General features: G+C 39.0%; 3 protein-coding genes and 2 pseudogenes across 3 annotated transcripts; all 5 read left to right on the top strand.

The window, feature by feature from the left end:
- Positions 1-264: 264 nt before the first annotated feature.
- LOC138055449 (uncharacterized) lies at positions 265-1,686 on the top strand (annotated as a pseudogene).
- A 5,422-nt stretch (positions 1,687-7,108) lies between these two features.
- On the top strand, positions 7,109-9,602 carry LOC138055448 (uncharacterized). Its single transcript, XM_068901380.1, has 3 exons — positions 7,109-7,396; positions 7,475-7,999; positions 8,628-9,602. The coding sequence occupies exons 1-3, from the start codon at positions 7,109-7,111 to the stop codon at positions 9,600-9,602; spliced, it is 1,788 nt and encodes a 595-aa protein (XP_068757481.1).
- A 59-nt stretch (positions 9,603-9,661) lies between these two features.
- Positions 9,662-10,099, top strand: LOC138055447 (uncharacterized). The gene has a single exon (XM_068901379.1). It carries the CDS (start codon positions 9,662-9,664, stop codon positions 10,097-10,099), a length of 438 nt encoding a protein of 145 aa, XP_068757480.1.
- A 112-nt stretch (positions 10,100-10,211) lies between these two features.
- LOC138055446 (uncharacterized) lies at positions 10,212-10,999 on the top strand. The gene is made up of 2 exons (XM_068901378.1): positions 10,212-10,325; positions 10,496-10,999. The coding sequence occupies exons 1-2, from the start codon at positions 10,212-10,214 to the stop codon at positions 10,997-10,999; spliced, it is 618 nt and encodes a 205-aa protein (XP_068757479.1).
- A 2,779-nt stretch (positions 11,000-13,778) lies between these two features.
- Positions 13,779-22,753, top strand: LOC138055445 (sterile alpha motif domain-containing protein 3-like; annotated as a pseudogene).
- The last annotated feature ends 251 nt before the right edge of the window (positions 22,754-23,004 follow it).

The following is a 23,004-nucleotide window of genomic DNA, read 5'->3' as shown; positions in this document are numbered from 1 at the left end:
AGTGGCTACAAACAGCAGATGGTGGAAGGAGGGATGAACAAAATGGCAAAACAGCATTGCTCTCAAGTTCGTAAGATGCTTGTCACAATTGACTCCGAGAGAGAAAGTTGTCCTCTCTCTTTAATAAGAATTGATTCGGGACAGATGTCTTAAAGATTATGCAGAGAAAATGTACAAGCCAGATACAGTGAAAGCTCACTTGCTAAGTCTTAGGAACTTTTTGCTCCTTTGTTAGAACAGAGGAGCCATCAAGCGTAACAGTTAATGCCAGACACGATCCAAAAAATTGAAGAAAAAGCACGTCTATGGTCATCCTCCTACAAGAAGGATAGTAACCGCAGACATTTAGAAAAACAAAATGAAGATCTTGAAAAGTTAGTTACGCCAGAAATGGTGTCAAAGTTTGAACGTAGTGAATCTGCAAGAACCGCGATTTCCTATATTGGCCAACTGAGTGGAGCGCATGCGCTTGAAGTAAATCAGTCTATGTACACTCTGATAAGAGATTTCATTCTGACGGAAATGACGATTGCAAATGCTCATAGGTCTGGAGTGTTAGCTAATATGACCATTGAGGAGTTCAAGAAAGTCAAAAAGACCAATCAAGGAAGCATGTTAATAAGTGTGAAGAACCACAAAAACTGCTGACGTACATGGACCCGCCCGTGTTGTGTTGACTCCAACTTTATTCTCTTACCTGGACGTCTATGTCAATGAAGTGCGAAGCTGTGTGGCGATTTCAAGCAGTGAGAAGGACAGCAACTCACCATCCTTTGTGTTCTGTCGTGGAACGGACAGAAGTTACAATCAGGACAAATTTCAACAGCTATTGATTCTGCATGGCAGAAGGCGGAGATGGAAGGACATGTTTGCTCCACAATATTTCGCAAATCAACCGTGACAAAGGTGCATGAAGATCACAAAGACCTGAAAGGTGATCTCGCTGATCTGATGGGTCACAAACCATCCACAGCAGAAAGGTTTTATCGCCTGCGTGAAAAAGAAGAGGCATGTGTTGAGGCTGCCAATAACCTTTCCTCTATCATGAGAAAACCACAGAAGAAACCTGTGTCACATAACACAACTGCAACAGCCACCAAGAGCTTGTCCCAAGAATGTTTGACGAAGGAGCGTTTGACATGGAAGGAAGAGGATGTGAATGCTATCAAAGAGCTGTTTTCAGAGGAAATCAAAGAAAAGTCAGTCACTATGGAAGTCGTGAGGGGAAAAATACAAGGCCATGCTGCTCTAGAGCAACTGGATGCTAAGAGAGTGTGCGATCGAATTAGAAGTGAATGGCGCAACAGTACATCTAATCCCGAGAGTGACAAAGCTTCAGATTGTATGCCTGAAACTGAGCCTCCTGAACAGGTAGAAACTCTTTCTGCTAAAATGTCACGCTTCTTTAAAGCTTCTGACGCGAAAGAATCCTGCAATTCATCAGATGTTGTTGGACCATCAAATTCAAGTTACCTTAGCAAGAATATTTTCAGTGAAACGAAGGAAGGTACTTCTACGAATGTGTGGTACTATGGTTAGAGGAGGTGTTGTTTCAAAGCCTGCCATTAAGAACGTCTTGAAAAAGAAGAAGAGGGAAAGGAGCTTCTCAACAAATTTTCCATAAATCAACTTGTGAACCGCCTGAAATATGAAAGGAGATTAATTAAAAATAACTCTTGCAGGTAAAGCAATTGAATTAGGATGTCCCAAGTTTAATTTCTCAGGCGCCTTTCAGTATTAATGCACAAATTAATTATCTTGTACAATTTGAAAATCAACTCTCTGAAATGACGTATTTATTTTTTTTGCTGCACTCAATTATCCCTAGTGCTTTAACTTTAAACAGAAAAGAAGGGGAGGAAAATTGATACTGCACGATGTTTGATTCCAATCTAAAAACACAACACTTTCCATGAGTTTCAGAGTTTGCATTCTACTGAAAGGCATTGAAAATAGAAGCATAATCACTGTCATTTTGTTGATCTTGGAGAGTAAGAGTAAAAGCGTATAAGGTGGGCTGAACTCTAAAAACCAGACAAGAGTCAAATCTTGCAGTCCGAACAGGTCATTTTCACATGAAACAAGATTTTCGAGCGTTTTCGCTAAGTCTTTTTTATTGCCATTAAGAATAATTAGGAATAGACTCGGGCTGTGGGTGAATGGTTCTGATCAACAGTGGAATATAGTCTTCAGAACAGAAAAGTTCCACTGGCCAGTATAGCTCTCTAGAAGTTTAGAGTCGTGTCGTCAGTCGCCAAATTGATGTGCGGGAGGAAAACAGCTTCAGTTTCAGTTTCAGTGTAATTACTTGGAAAATGTTATGTTGCAAGAAAATTAATCGCTACTATAGCCTCGACCGCAACTAGGTGCCTAAAGGCATTGAAAGATGCGGTGCTTGCTACAAAGGCAGGCAGGTATAGTTCTTGGGAAAAAAAGAGAATTTATAAGTGTCTGTGCGGGGAGCAAGAATGTTAAGCTTTTTAGCATGATTACGGCTGGTTACAGTTTTACAATAGCTTAAGTGGTCGTTGAAGTTAATAGGAATTAGGTTATTAACTATTTTGAACATCATACATAGGCGGTCGCGCTTTCTGACGCTGGATAGTTCAGACCAGCCAAGTTCCTTAATTAGGGCAGTAACACTGACATGACGCAAATAGTTCTTGAATACAAAGCGAGCAGCACGTCTCTGAACCATTTCAAGCTGATTGATGTTTATTTGGGTGTACGGGTCCCACACACTGGAAGCATATGATAACGTAGGTCGAACTAATGAAAGAAAAGCGCGGGCTTTGACTTCTTTTGAGCAGCTGTACAACTTACGTCTAAGGTTAAGAGTGCGCGTCGCCTTCTTTGTAATGAGTGATGGGAGAGGAAGAATCTCGAACAATTGGCATGTACAAAATAAATGTGATTGTAAAAGTGCTTCAGAAAAAAACAAAGCGGAGCACATCAATACAAAGACTAAACTTCTGTTCTTAAGGTAGTTGTTAACATTGGCGCTTTTAATTATTGAAATTTTCGCTTTTCGTTTCTTGTTAAGGTTAAGTAGATGAGAAATCAGCAAAGGCTGGAAATGTCTCAAAACCTTTCAAATACCACGAGATATCTTAAAGAAATCGGCTTTTTGAGAGGTGGTTACTTTTGACATTTCGTTTTTCTTATTTTGCAAAGGTTATGTAGTTAAGAAATCAGTAATTGAATTGTTGCAAAGACTTTTGAAGCGATGGCGTTTTCATGAAATTATGAAAGATTTATCCTTTCGTCTTTTGTGAAGGTTAGGGGGTCTAGAAAGACCTAAGGAATTAACGCTAAGCTTTTCATTTTAAAGTGCTACTATGACCAAAAATCCATTGTACTGTTTCTTTGTATTTTAAAACTGCGATAAGTGAACACCAAGTGACCGAAGTTTTAAGCCTTTATTTCTTTTGACTGAAATTTCCTAAGTAATGGTCCGCCATTACCAACTTTAAAATCTTGAGAGAGCTGGATCAAGGATAAGATAACGTCAAAGGCTCACTAGTTTAAAAATGCATTTTGTGTGCACGCGCCTAAATTAATACATGATGCACTACAGGAGTTTCGAACTTTCAGACTTAAAATAATAAGCTGCGTTTACATGCTGCAATTTTAAGCTAGAGAGTATTTGACGCCATCTTATCCGCGATCCAACCCTCTGAGGTATAAATCGGTCATTCTTGAACGTGAATAATGTCGGACTGTGAAATCCTAAACTTGCCCTCAAAGAAAACAGCCTTTGCATAAAATTTGAAGCTCAAGATTTTGCCACTCACGTCTCAAGCAAACACGCTTTCAAAATCTGAAAGAAAAAGGAAAGTGAATTTTTTGATCATAGGAGCACTTTAAAGGCATCCTTTGGGTGGTTTAAGATTACTGTTAGTATGGGTGCTCTTTATTAGTGGAAATTTTGCTTTCCGCTTTTTGTAAAGGTTAAAAAAAACCTACAATAGGTTCAAGTAGCATGAGATTCTTAAAGAATGATTTTTCGGTGTTAGGATTGGCAGTTTAAATTATTGGATGAGCTATTATTGCATGCTTTCATGTTTACATTATCACACTTAATACTTAAGCTGTAACAATGCGGTATTTTCAATTCAGGATGGGTTCCATAATTAAATTTAAAATAAATGGCCTCTAACAACACCCGGTTTGGAAATTACAATACATAAACACTCAATTATTGTTTGTTTTTGTTTATTTGTTTTATTGATTGCCTGTCAGGGGTTGCTGTGTGCACACACTCTGAATTCCTAAGTCAAACGCCCTATTTTGATTTTCATCAAGTACCGTACGACAACTTCTTTGAAAAAGTTGAAATTAACAATGCGAACGATACGCGTAAGTTCATTGATGGAACTTTAATTGTCTTGGTGATGGATGGAACATTAACTTAAAAACCTGACTTGATCGCTCAGTCCCTTGTCAAGGCTAGAAAGCAATACTTTGGCAACATGAACAAAATTAAGGGAGGGTTGATCTTCAACAATAAATTACTCCTCCCCATGCCCTAAATCTTTATTTGGCAACGTCTGTCAGAGGCCTGTAAAGCAACCAAGAAATTTAATTATGTCTTACTTTAAGGCACATCACTAGAATGTTCTTGTTTTTGTACCTCATTCGGCTTTTTAAAGAAGATGTAAAGCATGGGAAAAGATAGTGGCTTAGTGGTATTTTGACGTTACCAAAGTGCCCGACCCCACGTTACTAAAGTGCCCTAAAGTTACCAAAGTGCCCGACCCTACGTTACTAAAGTGCCCTAACGTTACCAAAGTGCCTTACCGTACGTTACTAAAGTGCCCTAAAGTTACCAAAGTGCCCGACTCCACGTTACGAAAGTGCCCCAACGTTACAAAAGTGCCCCATTTCACGTTACCAAAGTGCCCTTCAATCTCTCTCTCTCTCTCTCTCTCTCTCTCTCTCTCTCTCTCTCTCTTTCCTCTCTCTCTCTCTCTATATATATATGTATATATATAAAATTCAATAAAAGAACATAGAACCAATGAAAAAGGGTGAAGCTGCCTTGGAGGTTAACAGTCTAACTAGCTTTATTCAGTAAGGATGACATTTATATTGTAATATTTATGTGCTTAAATTGTATATTCCACTTAAGTAAATATTTAAAAATTATATTGAGTAGTCTAAACTGATAATGTTCCAAAGTGCACAGCACAGTATGCACTTAGCTTCTTATTGCAGTGCAAATTAAGCACATCTTCATAAAGACATTAACGATACTCACATTGTCAAAGCACAATCATCACTTATTTCTGGGTACATCTCTTGCAATTCTTCCTTATAGCCACTGTCATGAACAGTTGTCTTTGTTCCTTAAGTAAGATAATCAAAGAGAATATGGAAATTAATATCATTGGAATTTTAATTCAGTAAGTAAATTACTTAAGTTTCTTTGTAATACCATTCAAAATACTTATTATGGATGCCTGTCTTTCGTATAACTTTTACTTGAGCAAAACCATTCTTAATAGCAGGAAGGGGGGAAGTAGGGTGTTTCTCTCAATTTTGTAAACTGAATGCACACTGGTTGAATTATTGTTTTTATTGTTAGCTCAAAACATTTGCATTTCCAGGCATATGATTGATCACAACCAATAATGCAATGTAATTGATCTACGCTGATATTCTAGAACTTTGTTTTTTTCAGTGTAACAAATAAGAGACTCATTTATTAAATATTCTGTACCTGGTCCAACTTCCAAAGACATTCGCAAGAAGTTTCCTGCCGAGGACTGTAGCAAGTATGCTTGCAAAGCCTGCTGGCACTTGGCCAAAGAATAAGTAATATTCTTAAAATTGTTGCTGTCAGCTAGCCTCTTGAAGTAGTGATGCTTTTCTTCAAATCGCATCGCCCAGTTTCTCACCAGTGGCCCTCTCCTACAAATTAACACCAACAAATATGAAGTTCAACCTTTACTAATTAAATGACTTCAAAATATAAGTAACAATGTTCTGTTTTAGTCTAGATCATATTTCTCCCCCTAAGAATTTTTCTTTAGTGGACATTGGATAACCTCACCCTTGAAAAGTTTATTCTAGAAGTACCTAGCAATTTGCGTTGGGTAGTGGACCATGTTGTGGTACTTTGGAAGGTGTCGTCTCTCATGAAGTTCTTTGAATCCCTCAAGATACTCTTCAATGAGAACTGCAAGATATGCTGCTAGCTGAATGCTTGTTCTTGGTGCAAATACAATTTCTTCTTCAGTACTTTTGGGTAATGTTTTCAAAAGCCAGTACACAATCATTCAAAATTTACTTTTTGTGGTAGCTAATACCTGATTGACTTAAAGATGCAGCTTCAGATGCCAATGTCTGCTGTTTGATAGCACTTGGTTTGTTGCTTCCATCTACAGAAGGATAACTGAATCCTGCTATTCTTTCATTCAGCAGGTCAAGTGTAAAATACTTCTCCCCTGTAATGTACTTTTGAAGCAGCAGTTTTATTTGAAGTGGCAAGACTCCTTCTAACTGGTTGTTACAGCCCGTACTCGTACTGGAAGAGTGATAAAGAAGCCTGAGAGATTGGACCTGTGAATAATTATACTTACCCCACCCTAGTGTGTAGGACTTAGAGTGTCATGTGACTTTCATTGTTGTTCCCGCTCTTGTTATCGGAGGTTTTTGTACGTCGCAGAATTTCACTCCTATACATCCCCTTTGTAAATCGATGTGTAGCCGAGTCCAGTGGATTAAAGTTGTGTTACGCTTCAGTGTCTCGTCGTAATTCCTAACATGGTCCTTCACAGCCGGAGTCAAGGAGATATTTCAGCAGTAAATTTGTAATTATTCGCAAGGTCATCAGTTGCAACCACATGGCCACCGGTTCCTCGAGCAAAATGGAAGATTTATCTCAACTCACAGTCGACCAAATTCGTGAAATGCTTGGAAAAAAGGGATTGCCGACTACTGCAAAGAGAAAACTCTTAGTGAAAAGGTTAGTGAGCACTCAGCATGATTCGAAGTCAGTTCGAATTTAGCTGAGGCTTCGAAGGAACCTCTTCAAGTGAAAAGTGAAGTTGAAATTCAGGAGGTTAGTTCAATTAGACGTAAAGCCAGAGCCTTGCAAATGGATATGGATGCGTTGATTCAGGATATTTTGTATCTAAGTCAAAAGGCAAGCAACAAAATCAAAGTGCAGTTGAGAATTGAAAGGCTAACTGTGTACCGTGAGAATTATCTTCAACTGAGAAATGAATTAATCACGCTTGTTGCAGAGGATATGATGGAGGAGGAACTCCGAAGATGGGGAAAAATTCTGAGTGAAGTAGATAAAGCTGTGGATGCTGCTCATGAATTCCTAAATAAAGATTGCGATGTGGGAGATCACTCCTCGAAGGATATTGCATACAGTGACAGTCGTGTATCCTCAAATCTGAAATTACCGAGAATTGAGTTGCCAAAGTTTAATGGCGATGTGTTGAAATTTCAAAACTTCTAGGATCAGTTTGAAGCTGCAGTGCATAACAATGTTGATTTACCAAATGTTCAGAAGTTTACTCATCTACGCTCGGTGCTGACTGGAAATGCCTTGAAAGCAATAGACGGATATGAAGTAACCGGAGCAAATTATGAAGCAGCTGTTGAATGCCTTAAACACAGGTATGGAAGAAAACGTATGATCATCTCATTTCTAGTGAAATCTGTCATCAAGATGGATGCTAAGTCAGTTGTTAATGCATCCTCCCTCAGAGATCTCTATGATACCTTTATGAACAGAACTAGAGCTTTAGAGGCTCTTGGAGAAGATCCAATGAGCCATGGATGTATTTTGTTACCCCTTTTTGAGACCAAGTTACCACCTCAGTTATTGGAAAAATGGGAGTTGACACTTGCAGACACTCAAGAAGATGAAATAGGCCTTGAATTGTTCTTTAAATTTCTTAACCGACAAGTTGTGTCCAAAGAAGCAGGAGAAAGAAGTTCAAATGGGAACATCACCCAGGCAATCAAAGTTTTGATAAAGGTAAAGAAAACCGAAGAAAGTCTTCATCTCCCAAAATGGGTGGTGAGAATGAGATGTATACTGCTTTTGCACTACTTGGTGAAACACGCCCTCCAACACAGCCAAATTGTAATTTCTGCAAGGCAGATCATGACTCACAAAATTGCCCAATGTTTAATGAAAAATCACTTGATGGCAGATGGAAACTAGTGCAAGAGAACAAACTGTGTTTCAATTGTTTAAAACCTAGCAACCACAAGCACTTCTCCAGAATTTGTCGCCATCCTAAGTGTTCTGTAGCGAATTGTGGTCACCGACATCACTGGTTATTGCATGGGCAGCAGTCAGTTGTTACACCTCGGCACCTAAGCAACACTAGTTTAAGTGGATTGGCTTGAACTAAGCCTGCATTACCTATGAGAGAAACACTCCTACAGACAGCATTGGCGAGGTTAATTGTTAAGGGTGAAGAAATGACAGTCCGTGTTTTACTAGATTCAGGGAGTCAACGTTCGTATATACGAAAGAACATTGCAGAGGCCCTTGACCTGCAAGGTCCCTCAGAGCTATTAAGTGTCACAACGCTAGGTGGGGAACCAGCGAAACGAAGAGATTCCAAAGAGTGAAATTTACCCTTTCACCAATTAAGGAAGATTCAAAGGTGGAGATAGAGGCCCTTTCTATTTCCAAAATTTGTAATCCTCTCGGGCCAGTACAGATGGACTTCCATAAGAACTCTCATCTTCAAGGCTTAACTCTTGCAGATAGTTATCCTCGTGGTTCAGTTCAAGTAGATGTTCTTATTGGTGCAGACCACTACTACTCATTTGTGACTGGGGTCTGTAAGAGAGATAGTTCCAGTGAGTCACTTGTTGCTGTGGAATCTTGCCTCGGCTGGATTGTCACGGGACAAGTAAACCGCCAATCAAGGCAATCTTTATCCATGCTGACAGTTGTAGAAAACGGTGGAGTTAACGAAACATTGAAAAGATTCTGGGAACTGGAATCAATTAGTATTGCAGAGATCGAGGACCCTGTTATGTCACAAGAGGAAGAATGTGCTGTTGCTGACTTCAATAGAGGATTGAACTTTGATGGACATAACTATGAGGTGCGACTAACATGGAAACGAGATCCTCCAAAGCTAGAAAGTAATCATGTACAAGCTTTGAGACGCCTGGAAAGTGTTGAAAGAAAGTTAAGGCAAGACCCTGTGAAAGCTAAGGCTAACAAAACAGCGATCAACGAATATGTAGAGAAAGGTTTTGCAGAGGAAGTACCTGATCAGAGTGATGGAACTGTGCGGTACTTACCGCATCATGCTGTATTTTGTGATGACAAAAGAATGACAAAATGCAGAATCGTATTTGATGCTTCCGCACAAGAAGGAGGTGATGCTTCCCTTAACGATTGTATTCTTCCTGGTCTTCCTTTACAGCCGAACCTTGCATCTGTACTGATTCGATTTAGAACACACAAAATTGGTCTCATAGCAGACATTGAAAAGATGTTTCTGCAAGTCAAACTAGCACCAGAGGACAGAGATGTTCACCGCTACCTGTGGAGAGATTTACAGCCTAACGAAGCACCAAAGGTGTACAGAATGCAGAGACTTTCGGTGTGAACGCAAGTCCTTTCCTTGCAATTGCTACAGTCCACGCTCATGTAAACAAATACAAAGAAATGTCCCCGTATGCAGTAGAAGAAATTTTACAAAATATGTATGTCGATGACTGCCTGACAGGAGCCGATACAGTAGATTCAACTTTGAAGCTTCAACAAGAAATGTCAGAAATTATGATGACAGCGGCATTCAATTTGACCAAGTGGGAAAGTAACTCAGAGCTAGTAATGGATGCTATTGACCCAGCTAAAAGAGCCTCATCGCCATTCATGGAGTTCAATTCGACCGACCCCCTAAAAGCACTTGGCGTGTCATGGGACTTGAACTCTGACCACTTTAGATTCCTCGCACCAAGTGGAATCATCTCATCCCATGATCCAATGTCAAAGAGAAGTCTACTTAGTCTGGCATCGAAAATGTTTGACCCACTGGGACTGATATCACCCTTCACTGTTAGAGCCAAAATCCTTTTCCAAGAGTTGTGGTTAAAAGGATGACAGTGGGATGACCCGTTGGATAGCGACACTAAAGCAAAGTGGTTAAATTGGAAGTCCGAGTTGTTGCAGCTAAAAAGATGTGACTATCCCTCGATGCTTCGGAAATGGTATTATGCAAGACTCTTTGGTAGAGGTGCATGGTTTTGGAGATGCTTCCCCAAAGGCGTATGGAGCAGCAGTGTACATTCGAATAAGAGACAAGCAAGACAATGTATCCTCACAGCTGGTAATATCGAAGTCCAGAGTTGCGCCCATTAAGAAGATGTCACTTCCAAGGCTGAAACTTTTAGCAGCAGTTGTAAATGCCAGGTTGCTAAAATTTGTTGTAGGGGCCAATGAAGGTGGCTAGGGTTGTGTGTTGGTCAGATAGTATGGTGGCACTGCATTGGATAAAAGGGCAGGCCATTTGTTGCCAATCGTGTGGCTGAGGTACAGTCAACATGGGATCCTGAGTGTTGGAGGTATTGTGGAAGTAAGGAGAATCCTGCAGACTTGTTGACGTGTGGGTTAAGCTGTAGTGATATGATTTCAAGCACTTTGTGGTGGAATGGACCCCAATGGATGTCTTCGCCTTGTGAACCACTACCTGCTCAACCCAAAAACGAAGCTGCTCCCACCGAAGCTTGTGAGGAAAAAGGAACTACCCATGTGTATAGAGCAGGCGTTGCAGAACCACTGATTGATATGTCACGCTACGGGACATGGTTAAAGTTGATTCGAGTAACTGCTTATGTATTGAGAGCGGTCAAATTGTTTAAGACTAAGTCTAGGTCTTGCGAAAGGGAACTGTCAGCGGATGAGGTGAGGCAAGCCGAGATTAAATGTTGTATGTGGGTGCAGGAAGTGGTCTACAAAGAAGAATTTGAGAAACTGAAAGCTGGAGAGGTACTTTCCCAGTAACAGCCGCCTCCTGAAACTGGACCCTTATTATGACAGAGATGATCAGGTATTAAGAGTTGGTGGGAGACTACAGTTTGCTGATCTTCCCGAACAGAGCAAGCATCAAATAATCTTGCCTCACGGACATCCTGAAGTTACCAAGATGGTGCAAGATGTATATAAGAACATGTTGCACGCTGGTCCAGAAACGGTATTATCAACTTTAAGGCAGAAAGTTTGGCTAACTCAAGGAAGACGTGAGGTTAAACGTGTTATCAGAAGATGTGTAGCTTGCCAAAGACAACCAGTTGGACCTTGTTCCCAGAAAATGGGTCAGTTGCCACAGGAAAGAATTTCCTGTTCACGAGCTTTCGCGCATGTTGGGACTGATTTTACGGGACCACTGTATGTGAAAGAGGGCTTAAACATTAAGAAAGCATATGTGTGTATTTTCACATGCGCATCATCTTGTATGGGAATAAGTTACCTCAGAAAGAACTTCTGGGTGCTTGAGCAAAGCTTGAAGTGTCTTCACTATTGGGATGTAGTGATACGTTTCTTAGACAATCCTTAATCTTTGGCGTCCTTTGACTACATGGTACTCTGCATGCCGGCTTAAGACTATCTCTTGAGGCTCCTGTAAGAAAAAAATACATATTTTTATTGCTCTACCAGTGGTTACCAATAAAAACATGGTTATAAATGTTGATGGTGTTACTGGACAATTACTGCAAAAGACCAACAGAGCACTTTTGAATATCATAATGAGACAATTCTCATACCATTATGCACCTATTAATGTTAACCCTGAGGGTGTGGGAAGGGAGGGGGTTGGTCATGGGTGTGGGAATTTTGAGGTTTTCTCTGAAAAAATTCAAATTCTCCATCCCCTGGAGAAAGTAATATTGGTCAACATCCCCATCTGGCGGCAAGTGAAGGAAGTCAAATGTCCTAAGTGCAATCAAAATCCCTACCCTGAGGACAGATCTCACAATTAAAATCCCGTGGTAGCCCATCCACCCCTCCCACTCCCCCATCCTCCCCCCGAGCTGAAGGTTGACACTTGCGTTACACTAACAAAGGTCAAACTACCCAGGGAAAAATGAAAGCAAAATACCTGAACTCCATGGTCTTACCACTAAGTCGAAGTTTTCTACGCAGTATTTCATCTGCAAATATTCATTTGCAAGAGGACCTCTGGCACATGAAAAGACGCTTGGCTCCACAAGTATGTCATTCAAACCAGCCACATCCGCAACCTGTATTTCATTGTTCGTTAAGCAGGCAATTATTTTGTCTTTGAGGCATTGGACACTGCTCTCAACCACATCCTCTGTGTTATCAAGAATAGCATTTATAGTTTGCTGATTTAGTTGGTTTTCTTCCTTCGTTTTCAAAAGAAACAAAGCTAGAAATTTCGTGACATCGTGAATGTAGTCCTTTGTTTCTTCATCTTCATCAAAATCGCCCTCATCATCACTTAAACTTGCGTTGTCTTCATTTTCCTCAACCTCCTCTCCAAGCACAGCACGTTCGGCTCTCGTTTTTTTTTTCTGTTCTCTCCTTATATGTGTTTTAAACGATGAAAATTTCCGAAATGATTGACCACAATCACCGCATGTTATCGAGAAGTTCAGTTCGTGACTGTGAATGAACTTTATGTGTCCAAGAAGTACTATTTCCAAAACGAGAGCGAGTGTTTCATCGGGGTATCCAAACACCGAGAAACAAATGAAAGCACAAGGCCGTAGGCCGAGTGCTTTTATTGTTTCGAGGTGTTTGGATACCCCGATGAAACACGAAGCACGAGTTTTGGAAATAACTTCTCATGATCACAAGTCATAAACAAAGACTTCCAATTAGAATTGTTCGCTATCTAACATTCCTTCCTGGATAATTTCAATATCAAAGATGTTTTTCACCGGCTTAATTAATTTGCATTTATGATGCGATTTGATTTATTCTGAGATGTAAAAGTTGCATTTACAAGTTCAGTTGTGGTTTAGTCAGGATGTATACTGCAACAAAGTCTTTCGAGAGATTTCGGCAGCCAAAAAGTGTGGTGGATGAGAAGAAAAGTGTTGATAACGCAGTACCGAAATCAACAGCTTATAAAACCAAATGGTCGTGTAAGGTTTTCGAGGAATGGAAACAGAATCGATTAGTAAAGTCCTGTACTTTGGAACCCGGCGGCTTTTTTACCACGAAAGACTTTGAAGAAGGAGTACAAACTTTGGACACGGCCATTACAGAGATGTCTGTAATAAATATTCATTGATTTTGTGCAAGTTGTCATCGTGCATATTTAAGTGGTATATACCACTTTCACTGGAGAGTGGTATATTGTTTTTCATTGGGTATCCAAACACATGCACGTGATGTGGTATACATGCAGTGATTTGTAGTTGACTTTATGAATTATTAATGAGTTTGAGAAGCTTCTTAAAGGAATGGCCAAGAAATCCAGTGCAAAAGGGACACGAGTACATTATCATTTATCACTCTTCCAAATGATATGATTCCATTATTGACAAAATATATAGAAATTGCGCGAAGTTATTGTTGAAGCGTCACGAGAAAAGCGGAACTATGGGAACATCACGCGACGACACCTCCTCACGAGCCAATGGCTGTCACAAAATAGCGCATGAAGACCGACCGCAAAACCAGTTTTCAGTTTCGAGAACGTTAATCTGAGCGCCATTTGCTGTTGAAGTTTGTCCATTGTGGTTGTCTCTTTCTTTTGCTTCAATCACATTTGCTTAGCTTTAACTCCTTTTTCACTTTCTTCAAAAAAAAAATGGTCCAAACTATTGAAGAGGTCAAGACTTGGCTGACAGACAACGGCTTTGCAGCCTATGCTTCAAATTTTTCGGGTAAGTGGCTACAAACAAAAGCGGATATAAAGGGGTTAATTACTTTATCAAGTGCTTTGTTGTGCGGACTTTATATTTAAAGGTCTTACGGGTAATGACTTGTAACTTAACTTGTTCACCCCAGGTTACATTGTTCCACACAAGATAACACGCAACAAAGCTAAAGTGCTACTCGTGGTGGCCACATTGTGAGATTTTGTATGATGTGTTTTTGGCACGCGATCTCGCGTTTGGGTCTTTGTGTCATTCTGGTCGTATGATTTACTCTATAATAGAAAAATGTCACCCGCAATAGTGATTCTAGGCTCGACAAACGAACCCGTAGAATACTTTGGAGCGAAAATTGCCTTGGCAATGCGTTCGATCAATGGAAGGCTGTTCACGAACTCATTTGTATAAACATGCTTTCAGGCGGGAAAGAAGGGTAGCATTAGGTGAAAGGTTGACCTTTTTTTCTTATTTTCACCGGCAGTTGTAACTGGTTGGTAGAGGTAATATTATATAGCGAGATATCGATTTGTTTGGCGGGATAGATGATAATAAGAGTTTTTTAACCACTTGAAAACAGAATATATATATAGCCATGGGATTAGATCAAAGGTCAACTAATACTTTCATTGTCAATGTAACATGTTAGGGTTTAAAAACAGGGAAGTTCACATTTGTTGTCACGTTTAGTGGTCCCTGTGAATTATTGTGTGCTGACCAGAGAGGATGTAGATTTTCATTGTGAAAAATGATTTTTACTTTACTTTACAGAAAATGAAATAGATGGGGAGGCACTCCTGTGCCTCACAGAAAGGTGCTTGGAAACTCTGGTCCCAGTTATGGGTCACCGAGTTAAGTTCCTAAAATTGTTAGCTGACCTTCGTGACAAGAAAAAGACACAACCATCATGCAGTGGGCATGTACCTGAGACAGGTGACACCTTGGAGACCAATGACTGTGAACCAGCCAATTCCTTAGGGGTTTCAAGAGGCAATGATCCTCAGCCTAATAGTCTGCCAAGGTGTGCTATTATTGGCAATCAATTCTTAATTTCATAATAAAATGATCTTGAATACCTTAAAATGTTATTTCTTGGATGTGTGAACAAATCTTGTTACTCGGGCCCGTAGGGGCACGAGTTATAAAAGACGTTTGATTTTAGTTTTTTTTTTCCTGTGCAGCAAAATGCACAATAGAATAACGTGGCGGTGTTTGATTGGGCAATGCACAATAGAAAGCACGTGATGGTGTTTTGATTGGGTAATGCACAATAGAAGCCACGTGGCGCTGTTTACATTGGTTATTTAAAGCAAACACGTAATCCAAGATCATGAACAGCATTGTGATGCGTTGTTTCGGATTACTGAAGATCGACATTGCGTTGGCTTAATCGATTTCCTCTTGGGGCGCTCAAAACAAACACAAAGAAAGGCATAGGCTTTTCGCGGTAGACCCACACTAAAAGATGTCAAGCGTCAGCTTTGAAACAAGTCGTTCCGCGAACTGAATGAAACAAAAATATACTCGAATGTAACTGAAATGGACACAACTATTGAAAGTGATACAAGTCAAAATACAAATTCTTTAATGAGCAGCGGGTACCTTATTGAGAACTACTCTGAAGATGACAGCGACAAAGACAGTAACTCCATTAACAAATGGACGCCATATTGGGATCTTCTGAAGACAAAGTAAAAACATTGGCACAGGAAACAAATGGCCTCACGCTTGTACCATTTTCACCGCAAACAAACAGCCTCCCACTCAGTGTACCATTGACTAGGGAGATAAGTTTTTTGTCTATTGCGTTTTTTAGTTTGTTGTTGTTAGACAGTTTGTTTCTTGTAGTGGTCTAGCTTCTTTCGTTTGTTCAACTAGCCATATTGGCGATCATTGTTCACTGCCGTCTTGTGTATATAGATCTCTTCTAGTTTTACAAGATTTGATGTCATCAGTGGAGACTGTGATCAGCTCTTTAGAAAATAAATGTGATGTAGTTTGAAAGGCTGTACAGTTATTTGATTCTCAATGGTAATAAAGACTTGATTCTAAAGGAGAAATACAGGTCTCGAAAAGCACAAGTGTGTTTACTTTAGTTGTGATTTGTGTGTGCATTGACATAGACGTGCCCGAGAACCGAGCAGAATTACAGAGAAAAGGCTGAGACGTCTATTTTATAACAGCAGAAAAAAGAGGAAACTTGCTGGAACGTATTTGGTTAACAATGTACCGGGGTCATCCACATTTCATCGTATTACTAGCCACGGCGATCACTTGCTCGTCAACACAACTATAGGAGCTACCTCAGGTATGCGTTTAAGTGTAAGCACGTGGTATGTAACACTTTTCCAAAAGCGTGGATGAACAGGTAAATGCAAAATGATGTTTGAAACATCGAAGCATGTTCGTTAAACTTAAAAATGTGTTTGTATTTTTAAAAATATTAGGAACACTAGTGCTATCCAGACCATTTGGAAAATGAAAGTTAAATTTAATACAGAAATCAGGAATACCCGGTACGATTTGTAAAAGAATGTTGTTGTTTTGTTTTCTCCAAAACGGAACGTATTTCTTTTTAATTCAGGGTGAACTATTTACACAGTGAGATAGAGTGACCAATCAAAACAGAGTTTGTAATTGGAAATCTAAACATCTTCGAGATACAAAAACAAACTTGTGAACACGTAAACCTGAAATATTGCAAATCATAATGCTGACAAACCCAAAAACGAAGGAAATGGATCATGGATAGGACGTTTTGGATATCTGAATAATTTTGGGTTAGATTAAAGGATATATTGTTAGAAATTCCCACATTATCCTTTTTCGTGTTAATTAGTAATGCAAACAAGTCTTAGTAATAAATTGGATTAACGAGGCAAATGTAACGCATTTAATCATGAGAAGATTCATGGAAAACAGAATTTGAAATATTATGCAGCGGTAAGTATTTGAAGGTATTTGTAGACTTTATGCTTCGATGTATTGTGCACATAAACAAGTATCTGTTCTTCTCTTTAAATGAGATTTTACAGCACTATCAGTAAATACGGTTAATGTTACATGGCCGTACTAAAAGTGCTATTCATGTCGCGATAGTTATCTTCGCGTTCTTTGTAGTCGGCCGTTCAAGGTCATACAATCAACGGGTTTCTTGTAAATAAAACGAGGACATGAAGACTTTGTTCCTAGATCTCAGATTATAACGTACACCTGCATTGGCCAAATCTGTTAAAGCCTCATTCATTAGTGCTAAAGAGCACGGTGTATGCTTACCTGCTACTTGGTAGAACCTGTACAACTGGCTATTTTAATAGACAGGGTCTAGCTATAAAAGGCTCAGTTAGTCGTCCAAGGTTCACTTGGCAGTTTGTCTTCTATAGTAAATCAACTGGCTGTTTGCAATTTGTCAAAGTTCTCCCCCTCCCTCCCTCCCTCTCTCCCTTTGGAGATGGGTTGTATTTATCGCTTTGCCGTCATTAAAATTGGGTAGCTCCTGCGTGGTGTGGTTTAAGTCTGCGCAGTGACTTCCCCCAAGCTTGTTGGCTCCTTGCCTTTGTACATTGCTCACTAGCCAATACTCTTTTCCGATCCAGCACTTCCTGTTTACCACTCGGCTCATAGTGCTGGAGAGATCTTTGTCACGCAATTTGGAAGTCGCAAAGGCTAACCAGCCGCAAGGCAGTGTTTCCCTCAAAAAACCCCAATACGTTTGTTGTCTAGTTCCATTGCGCCTTGCGTTATGTGTTTAAAAGCGAATTATGCATGTTGATACCAAGGAACAGTGACATTAATGGTTAATATTCCTTGACAGGCTTCTCACCGAGAGTTTGCGTTCACATTTCTATCTTTATTTCTCGAGAGTTTCAATACACGAAGCGAAATAACAATGACAGGCCAAGTGATCCACACTACAGTATTCTATCTTTTCTCCTGCCCTTACCATTCCGGAAACGAAACACAATTTTTTTGACACCGACTCTGTTTACGTACATAGGTTATTTTTCATTAGACAAGAGGTTTGGAAATAGAATTCAAATAACTGCATTCGCTATCAAGCGCGGTGCGAGTCAACAATTAAAACAAGTGGTTTTAAGAGAGGATGGGAGAGAGAGAGAAGAAAAAAAAAATTATTTACCAGCAAAGGGTCTGTTCGTATAGCAAAAAAATGTGATATCGGTCTTGAAAAAGCTGCCCTCGAGCAGCAATTTTAAGGCCTCGGCCACAGTTTTTCTCTATACGGGCCTCCCAGCTGGCAAATAACATATTTATTTTGACAATTGGGTGCATGCTACTGTGAGTATTTAAATTACAACAAATGGTATATTTTAAATACTTGAATTGGAAACATATTGGAAAGTGCGGACATATCAGTATCAGGGTTAAAAGGCTGGCTTCACATTATAATGCAGCTTTGTGATGGCCTTTGCTATTTACATGGCAAGACAGTCATTCACAATGACATTAAGAATGACAACATTGTAATTGTAAGAGGTTCCTCTGGATTTTTTTTTTACCAGTGCTTATTGATTTTGGCAAAGCATGTTTAATTAGTGAGGCAAGAAAAAAAAAACTTTCACAGGAAGAAAAAAATAGGTATTATAGCGAGCATTTCCATATTGCGCCCGAAGTTGTTGAAGGGACCCATTCTCAATCTATTTTGAGCGATATGTATTCTTTTGGAGTCGTGGTTGCAAGTCTTTATAGTTTCACCAAGTATCGTCCACTAAAGGAAGTACCAAGGCAATGTCTCAAGCCTGTGGCAAGTCGATGTACCTCATCAGAATTACTTGGTATTGTTACAAAGATGCCAGCAGTAGATCAATACGTCGCACATTAAAAAAATGCTTGTTTTGATTCAGTGGAAAAATTCTAAAAGACATAAATTAGATAGCATATGTTTCCACTGTAATGGCGACAAATCTGTTGAAAATATTTAAGGTAAAAATCTTTAAATCTCTCAAATACAGTTATCATGATAATGATTGTGACATTATATCAATTGGAAAAGAAAAATATGTCTGCATATATAGTTAGTAAGGGTGACTCTCAAAATATTTTGTCAAAGCCATTTAAGCATTAAGTTATCAATAGCTGTCAACTATTTTTTACTTGTGTCTGTTAAAGCTGATATGGTATATCTGATTATGAATTACTGGTCTGTGTTTATTATGTTCAAGTATAGGCACAGCCAGTCTGATCTGCATGTATATAGGTCCTTGATGTTCTGTTTCAATGGTCATTAAAATTGTCCTTTTCTCTGAGAATTGGTGGTAATTATTGGTGTAGCTGGAGTCTTTACCTTGTTTTTTCTCCCATATACTTTCTTTAAGGAGTGAACCAACTGTCAGTGCAACTCCAAAAGGTGCAGCTGTAATTCTCAATGCAAAGCTTCCGTGGCCTGCAAAAATTGATTTACCTACCAATTTTAGGCCAGAAGTAGCAAGAGCATTGCTAGAGAAAGATCTAGGGAAATTTACTTCAAAGATGAGAAAGAGCTTTATTGCCCGGATTTATGAATATTTTCCAAGATATACCCTGTAAGTCAATAATAAGAGTTTAATTCCAACTAGTATAATTACCTTTCAGAATAGAACATCTTATTACATCACTGTGTTAAACAACATCCAGCCTTCAATTAAACTGGCCTTAGCTTGCTTTTATCTGATATTTATGAATAACTCACTGATCAAATTCTGGAAGATCTTTAATTGATAAAACTTGTCAAAACATGTTAAAAATTCAAAGAAATAAACCCTTTTCCAGTATGCAATTGTATAACGTACAGAACAATGTTATCAGCTGAAAGAGTAAGACTCAAGTTTTAAGGGTCTTCCCAGCCAACTGTGCATAATAAAGTTTTTCCAATCTTTCTAGTAGGCTTAGCCTCCAACTTGTTGAAGCACTTTATACTAAAGCATTACTTTCATGTACACAACATGCAGGCAAGATAATTACAATTAGTATATACTCACTCAGTGATCTTGGTGTTTCAAGCAATCTGATTGGTTCGCTATCTCGGAGCAATTGAGCATTATTCACTCCCTACGGAGTGAATAATGCGTGATCCAAACAAAACAAAATGGCCAGTGTATACTCGCGTTTGGCCACCATTAGTGAAGTGAAAATATTGACTTTGAATGGTTTTCTTCTGCACATGTTGAGATTGAGTGTTCTTGAGATCACTTCGTGAGTATATACTAAAACAATTATTATTTTCAATCTCGGTGAATAGCAGAATATTTACCTCGCAACTTCGCGGCTCAGTAAATATTCTGCTGTTGTTCGCCTCGAGTTCAAAGAATAATTGTTAATTATTAGTTTTTTTTTTTGTTTTATTTTTGTTTTGTTTTTTTCTTTGTTTGTTTTTTTCTGGAGGGGGAAAAGAGGTCAAATTTCACAATTAACTGGTATTTTAGGCAGAGTCAGAAATTTGCAGTAAGCAATATATCGACAGTCATTTTGCTTCGTATTGCAGTTATCCCACAAAACATCAACTTACTGAGATAGCTCAGTTGGTGGTTAAGGAGTATCTGTTCTTAAAAGACACATCAGTTGGGACTGGATATGTGAGTGCTATATTGTTGTGCATGCTCAAATTAATCACTAAATCACAACATTCATGACAATGAAAATGGCTTATTTTAATTTCTGCAGCGGTTAATACAACTTTTACAATTTAAACAAAGACTAATTTTTGCTTTTTAAAATTTTTTTCAGGACTCCTGGCTTGCAGAGCTGTATGAAAAGTTCAGAAATGAACGAAAATCTATTCGTGATGATCCTGAGGTTGTCCTGCATAGCAAAAGGAAAAGGCAAAACTCAGACTTGCATCCTGTCCCTCTAAAGTTAAGGAGGGGTGGAATCAATTGAGAGCCACCCTTTCCTGAGGAAGAGGATGAAGTATCAATGGAGAGGCATAAAGAAGCTCTCAAAACTGAAATGCGCCGTACAGCACCAAATTGGGATAAGGTGGGAAAGGGCATGGCACTCACTTTCCCTGATCGAAGACGACAAATGAACCAAAAAGTTGCACTTGCTGATTTGCGGGAAGAATATCCTGCCTTATTTGATTTTAAACAGGTATGTACCTGTAATCAACCTTAACAAAACTCTATAGCTTTTATTCAGTGATAATCATCCAACACCAAGGAAGATGCCTCACTCATCATGGAAACTCATACCCAATTTGAAAAAAATATATATAAAATATGAAAAACATGGGTACAAGGAAAACCAAAAATATGCTCTTGTTGTTTCATACTCTTGATGCCTTAAGACGTTGTCATTCAATAGTCCATTATATTGGTACAGATGTCATTTACTAGCAAAAAAAGAATGCAGGTATTTCGAGCCAGGTCAATAATACAAGTTATAGTAAGCTGAGAAGGCAGTTGACATCCACTTTCAGCAAAGTTAGGGAAGCACATGACAATTGGAGTGAATGGACACTATAATAGTTCAATTGTTACAAGTCAAAGACTTGTGCAGCCTCTTAAGTGTAGCAAACTGTGATGACACCAGTCTTTTTTTTTTTCTTTTACTAGATTATAGCTGAATTTGAGCGCATCTTGGGCATGGACACAAGTATTCTTGCATCATTCCGAGCCAATTTCTCACAGGCTGCAAACCAAATAATCACTCTTGGGAAAGCCAAAGAAATCCAAAAAAAAATGTGGCATTGCAGAATACTTGCTGCTCCTGGAGGGAGATTACGAAGATGATGACCCATGTGACAACACACTTGGTAAGACTGATTCTTTTTTGCAGAAACCCTCTATTATAAAGACTGACAAAGCTTTTGTATTAATTGTGGAATAAAAAATTCCATACTGATTTTTGAGCCCCCTCTCTGCCTCTCTGCCAGAAGTCGTCTAGTAGTCAGGGAAAAAATATCCCACTCTGACAAATTTGCACTCACAGGAGTTAGAATTGTTGTTTACAGAAAGCTGTGCAGGGATGGCACAGTGGTGAGAGCACTTGTCTCCCTTCAATGTGACGCAGGTTTGATTTCCAGACTCAATGTCGTATGTGGGTTGAGTTTGTTGGTTCTCTACACTGCACCAAGAGGTTTTTCTCCGGGTACTCTGGGTTTCCCCTCTCCTCAAAAACCAACATTTGATTTGCGTTGACCTCAGTTTACAGTGTCCCCAATTAGCGCTCCAGTGCTAGAACAACTAGACACTTAATAAAGTTCCTTTCCTATGTATACATTATGTCACCATGACCTAACCTAACAGCACAAAGTGCCCATGAAGATAACTTACATGTATGCCAAGAAAAAACAAGAACAATAATAACATCCAAGGACAAGACAAATATAGATAAAGATTATTTCCCAACTGCAAACACTAATTTACAAAAAAAATCCCCAATAGAATATGAAAAGACTGATTAGGATATAAAAGATTTAATTAACAGAATGAAACAAGTCATTAAGTTGCAAGTCAATACCAGGAATTCCATTTAGAATACAGTAATTAATGTTTCTGATGTCAATGTGAAATTAGCCATTCATCTCCAAACAAGTGTTCACACAAAGCAACAAAACCTTATACATTAGCAAAATTACTAAGCAAATGCATTCCACAGTTTGAATGATGGAACTGAAGAATGAAAATACATCCACTGAATATACTAAAATTGCAGTCAGGGATGGTTATAAGAATATAAAATTTGTGTTTGACACTGACTCTTGTCAATACAAAGAACTTTAATATTAAACACAATTTCTATATTCTTAAAATACACCCACCTTCCCATATTCTGCATTGTAGAATGGTGGGCCATATACATGTAAAAGCCATCACCATAACTACAGCAGGGGAAAAATGGGACTGTCAGAGATGCTTGCTTATCTTATTATTTCTTTACTACAGATGAAATAGCAGAGAATGCCATGGTTGTGTAGCCTATTTTGATGAAATCAAATGCAAGCAAGAACCGACAAACTCAGCTACAGGCCTTTGTGCACTTTCACCCTGTAAGGACAATATAATATCAAAAATGTTTGAAAAGAACCTCAGTCTGTAATATCATACCACAGAAAATTTGATATACCTACATGGAATCGGTCAATAACTGACCAGCTGGGACTTGTTAGAAAATGTCTTGTCTTATCTTGGAACAGAATTTTAGGCTGTTCTTATTTTGTCCGCGTCT

The sequence above is a fragment of the Montipora capricornis genome, chromosome 7 (assembly GCF_036669925.1).
Source record: "Montipora capricornis isolate CH-2021 chromosome 7, ASM3666992v2, whole genome shotgun sequence".
Classification (NCBI taxonomy): Eukaryota; Metazoa; Cnidaria; class Anthozoa; order Scleractinia; family Acroporidae; genus Montipora; species Montipora capricornis.
This window is presented reverse-complemented; position numbering and strand designations above follow the sequence as displayed.